Source organism: Alexandromys fortis, unplaced genomic scaffold (assembly GCF_014885135.2).
Source record: "Alexandromys fortis isolate MF-2015 unplaced genomic scaffold, M_Fortis_MF-2015_v1.1 scaffold_42, whole genome shotgun sequence".
Taxonomy (NCBI): Eukaryota; Metazoa; Chordata; class Mammalia; order Rodentia; family Cricetidae; genus Alexandromys; species Alexandromys fortis.
The window spans coordinates 12365880-12370260 of record NW_026067934.1 but is presented as its reverse complement, the minus strand read 5'-3'; the positions used below and the strand labels follow the sequence as shown (position 1 = coordinate 12370260).

Below are 4381 nucleotides of genomic sequence, written 5' to 3'. Positions count from 1 at the left end.
TACAATGAGAAGAAAAATTGGAAACTGATGAGTAAAGTCTAGGTGTTTCTCAATTGCAAAGAGTTCATGCCTCTCACCTATTTTCAGATTATATATATATATATATATATATATATATGTACCATCTAAATATACATTTATATGTATAGCAGATGTGAGTACTATTCACCTAAATAAAAAAAAAATTTCCTTGGAGGATAAGAAAAGACTGGAAGTTGCAGGAGGCAGGCGTAGGACAATGTTTCTGGAAGCCCAGCAGGCTCGGAACTCACAATGTAGCTGAGACTGGTGTTGAATTCTTGAAGGAGCTGTCTCTGCTACCTGACAGCTGGGGTTAGAGCAGGTTCACTATGCTCACTCAAGTCTGAAAGGGTTAGAACTTTTTTTTCAAAAAGTTAATCAAGGCAGTTGTCTCGGCACAGCGGATGTGTGTCGCCGCTTAGGTGACGCTGGGAAGTGCTTGCAGCCCCCGCCGCTGCCTTTTGGTTGAAGCACTATGGAGGGAGAGAGGAAGAACAACAACAAACGGTGGTATTTTACTCCAGAACAGCTGGAAAATAGCCCGTCGCGTCGTTTCGGCGTGGACTCAGATAAAGAACTATCTTATCGCCAGCAGGCGGCCAATCTACTCCAGGACATGGGACAACGTCTTAACGTCTCACAACTGACTATCAACACTGCTATAGTATACATGCACCGGTTCTATATGACTCAATCTTTTACACAGTTTCATCGCTATTCTATGGCTCCAGCAGCCTTGTTTCTAGCAGCAAAAGTGGAAGAACAGCCAAAAAAAACTGGAACATGTCATCAAGGTAGCACATACTTACCTCCATCCACAGGAGTCACTTCCTGACACGAGGAGCGAGGCATACCTACAACAAGTTCAAGATCTGGTGATTATAGAGAGCATAATTTTGCAGACCCTCACAAGCAAGGACTTAGCACAGACATCTTACTTCATGGCAACCAACAGCCTGCATTTGACCACATTTAGCCTGCAGTACACACCTCCTGTGGTGGCCTGTGTCTGCATCCATCTGGCTTGCAAGTGGTCCAACTGGGAGATCCCAGTCTCAACTGACGGGAAGCACTGGTGGGAGTATGTTGACGCCACTGTGACATTGGAACTTTTAGATGAATTGACACATGAATTTCTACAGATTCTGGAGAAAACTCCAAGCAGGCTGAAACTCATTAGAAATTGGAGGGCATACCAGGCTGCCATGAAAACTAAACCAGATGACCGAGGAGCAGATGAAAACACATCAGAGCAGACAATCCTCAATATGATTTCTCAGACCTCTTCAGACACGACTATTGCAGGATTAATGAGCATGTCAACTACTTCTACTACAAGTGCAGTGCCTTCCCTTCCTGTCTCTGAAGAGTCATCAAGCAGTCTAACTAATGTGGATATGTTGCAAGGCGAGCGATGGCTGTCTTCCCAACCTCCTTTTAAACTAGAATCTTCTCAGGGTCATCGGACTAGTGAGAATTTAGCACTTATTGGAGTTGATCATTCCTTGCAACATGATAGTTCGAATGCATTTGTTTCCCAGAAGCAGATTAGTAAGAGCGTGCCATCAGCTAAAGTTTCACTTAAAGAGTACCGTGCAAAGCACGCTGAGGAGCTGGCTGCTCAGAAGAGGCAGCTGGAGAATATGGAGGCCAATGTGAAGTCACAGTATGCATATGCCGCTCAGAATCTCCTGTCCCACCATGACAGCCATTCTTCAGTCATTCTGAAGATGCCCATTGAGGGCTCAGAAAATCCTGAACGACCTTTTTTGGAAAAGGCTGACAAGTCAGCTCTGAAAATGAGACTCCCGGTGGCCAGTGGAGATAAAGCATCCTCCTCAAAACCAGAGGAGATGAAAATGCGCATTAAAGTCCACTCTGCAGCTGAGAAGCACAATTCTGCAGAGGACAGCATCTCCAAGAGCCGGGAGCACAAAGAAAAGCACAAGCCTCATCCGTCCAACCACCATCACCATCATAATCACCATTCACACAAGCACTCTCACTTACAGCTGCCTGTCGGTGCTGTGAACAAACGGCCAGGTGACCCAAAACACAGCAGCCAGTCCAGCACCTTAGCACACAAACCATATAGTTTGTCTAGTACTTTGTCTTCTTCGAGCTCTACTCGTAAGAGGGGTCCCCCGGAAGAGACTGGGGCAGCAGTGTTTGATCATCCAGCCAAGATTGCCAAGAGTACTAAATCCTCTTCCTTGAATTTCCCCTTCCCTCCTCTTCCTACAATGACCCAGTTGCCTGGGCATAGCTCAGACACAAGTGGCCTGCCCTTTTCACAGCCTAGCTGTAAAACTCGAGTTCCTCATATGAAACTGGATAAAGGCCCTCCTGGGGCTAATGGTCACAACACAACTCAGTCAATAGATTATCAAGATACTGTGAATATGCTCCACTCCCTGCTCAGTGCCCAGGGTGTTCAGCCCACTCAGCCCCCTGCATTTGAATTTGTTCATTCTTACGGTGAATATATGAATCCACGAGCTGGTGGAATCTCCAGATCTGGCAATACAGACAAACCTCGACCACCACCCCTACCATCAGAACCACCTCCACCACTTCCACCTCTTCCCAAATGAAAAAAAAAAAATGAGGCGAAAACTTAAAAAACAAAAACACTTTGTTTTTGGGGGATTTTTGGTTTGTTTTTGTTTTGACTACTGATACTGGACTACGAAAATTACATCCCTTATGAAATATGTCACCATTGGACTAAGGAATAAATTGATATTGAGACAGGTGGGAGGGTGGTGGAGGCCTCAGTTATTACATCTGCCTCATACATCTATCTTATAGTCTGTACTGGTATCAGAGGTAAGATTGTGTTGAAGCTGTGAAGGATTAAGAACACTGTTCTTGGCCTCTCCTCATCCTTATGGGGTTGATTGAAGTACTCTTCCCCTCTTCTTGCTGGAACTGAATCGTGGGGGTGATCAAGCAGTTTGTTTAACATATCAGAAGAGGGAGTATTTAAACGTCAGATCTTTAAGAGACTTAAAAATAATTTAAAGAAAGTAAAAAAAAGTTAATCAAATAACTTGAATTTGTGACAATTTAAATACCTTGTGCAGAAAATTACTCTTGGGACAGAAATGCCACATTTACCCCATGCTAAGCTTCTTTAGCTTCTCAGTGTCTGTCATCCACTCAGCCATAGGAATGTCCATAGGAAAACATACAGGTACATAAGGCAGGGTCTCAGGCTTTATGATACTCTATTTGTTTATGAACCTTTCCCTGGGTACTTTTCAGATATTACACTTATGGCTAAATTTATCCTTGTCTTTAGACGGACCGTGCCTAATGTTTGTCAAATGATCATTCAAATGTGGCCATTTATTTTTTAATCTAAAAGCCATTTTAGATTAGGATAGGTAGAAATGATACATAAATAAAATTGTTCCAGGATGCTATAAACACTACCATTTTAATGTGATGTTTCTTAAGTAGAGTCCAAAGAAATGAAAAAACTAAACTCAGACACCTTTTCAATTTAATTATTGTATTAATAAATATAATTAATCAATTTTTAAGTTTTACTTCATATTACAACATAATAGGATGATATATTTTCAGAGTGTTAAAAAGAATGAAAGAAGTTCATTTTCCTCTTGGAAAGAATGTGAAATATTCCATGTGGTTTTGCAAACAAAATTTCAGTAATTTTTAAGTTTTCTTCTCATTAATTCTGATGTGTCAGTAATAAAAATGTTTTCCTATTGATTAGTTATTTGATGATAAGAATGATAGTTCCTTTAATTATTCTTGTACAAAGTTAAGGATCTCTTTTAGAATTAAGGGTTTTCCTCACTAATGCTTTTATAACTGCTATTTTCCAGGATGAGTGCATAAAATTTTTAAAATTGTATTAAACATATTGTAAAGGGGTAGTTTTCAGTTAGGATCATGTATCATATACTTCTTTTTTCCATTTATTTATTTATTAAAGATTTCTGTCTCTTCCCCGCCATCGCCTCCCATTTCCCTCCCCCTCCCCCAGTTAAGTCCCCCTCCCTTGTCAGCCCAAAGAGCTATCAGGGTTCCCTGCCTTGTGGGAAGTCCAAGGACCACCCACCTCCATCCAGGTCTAGTAAGGTGAGCATCCAAACTGCCTAGGCTCCCACAAAGCCAGTACGTGCAGTAGGATCAAAACCCAGTGCCATTGTTCTTGAGTTCTCAGTAGTCCTCATTGTCCTCTATGTTCAGCGAGTCCGGTTTTATCCTAGGCTTTTTCAGACCCAGGCCAGCTGGCCTTGGTGAGTTCCCGATAGAACATCCCCATTGTCTCAGTGTATGGGTGCACCCCTCGCGGTCCTGAGTTCCATGCTCGTGCTCTCTCTCCTTC

General features: G+C 42.3%; 1 protein-coding gene across 1 annotated transcript; it reads left to right on the top strand.

Annotated features, from left to right (window-relative positions):
* The first annotated feature begins 418 nt into the window (after positions 1–418).
* LOC126504120 (cyclin-T1-like) lies at positions 419–3048 on the top strand. Its single transcript, XM_050146167.1, is given in 2 exon segments — positions 419–790; positions 792–3048. Coding segments are annotated over 2 exon segments (2118 nt in total). The 5' UTR covers positions 419–496; the 3' UTR covers positions 2616–3048.
* The last annotated feature ends 1333 nt before the right edge of the window (positions 3049–4381 follow it).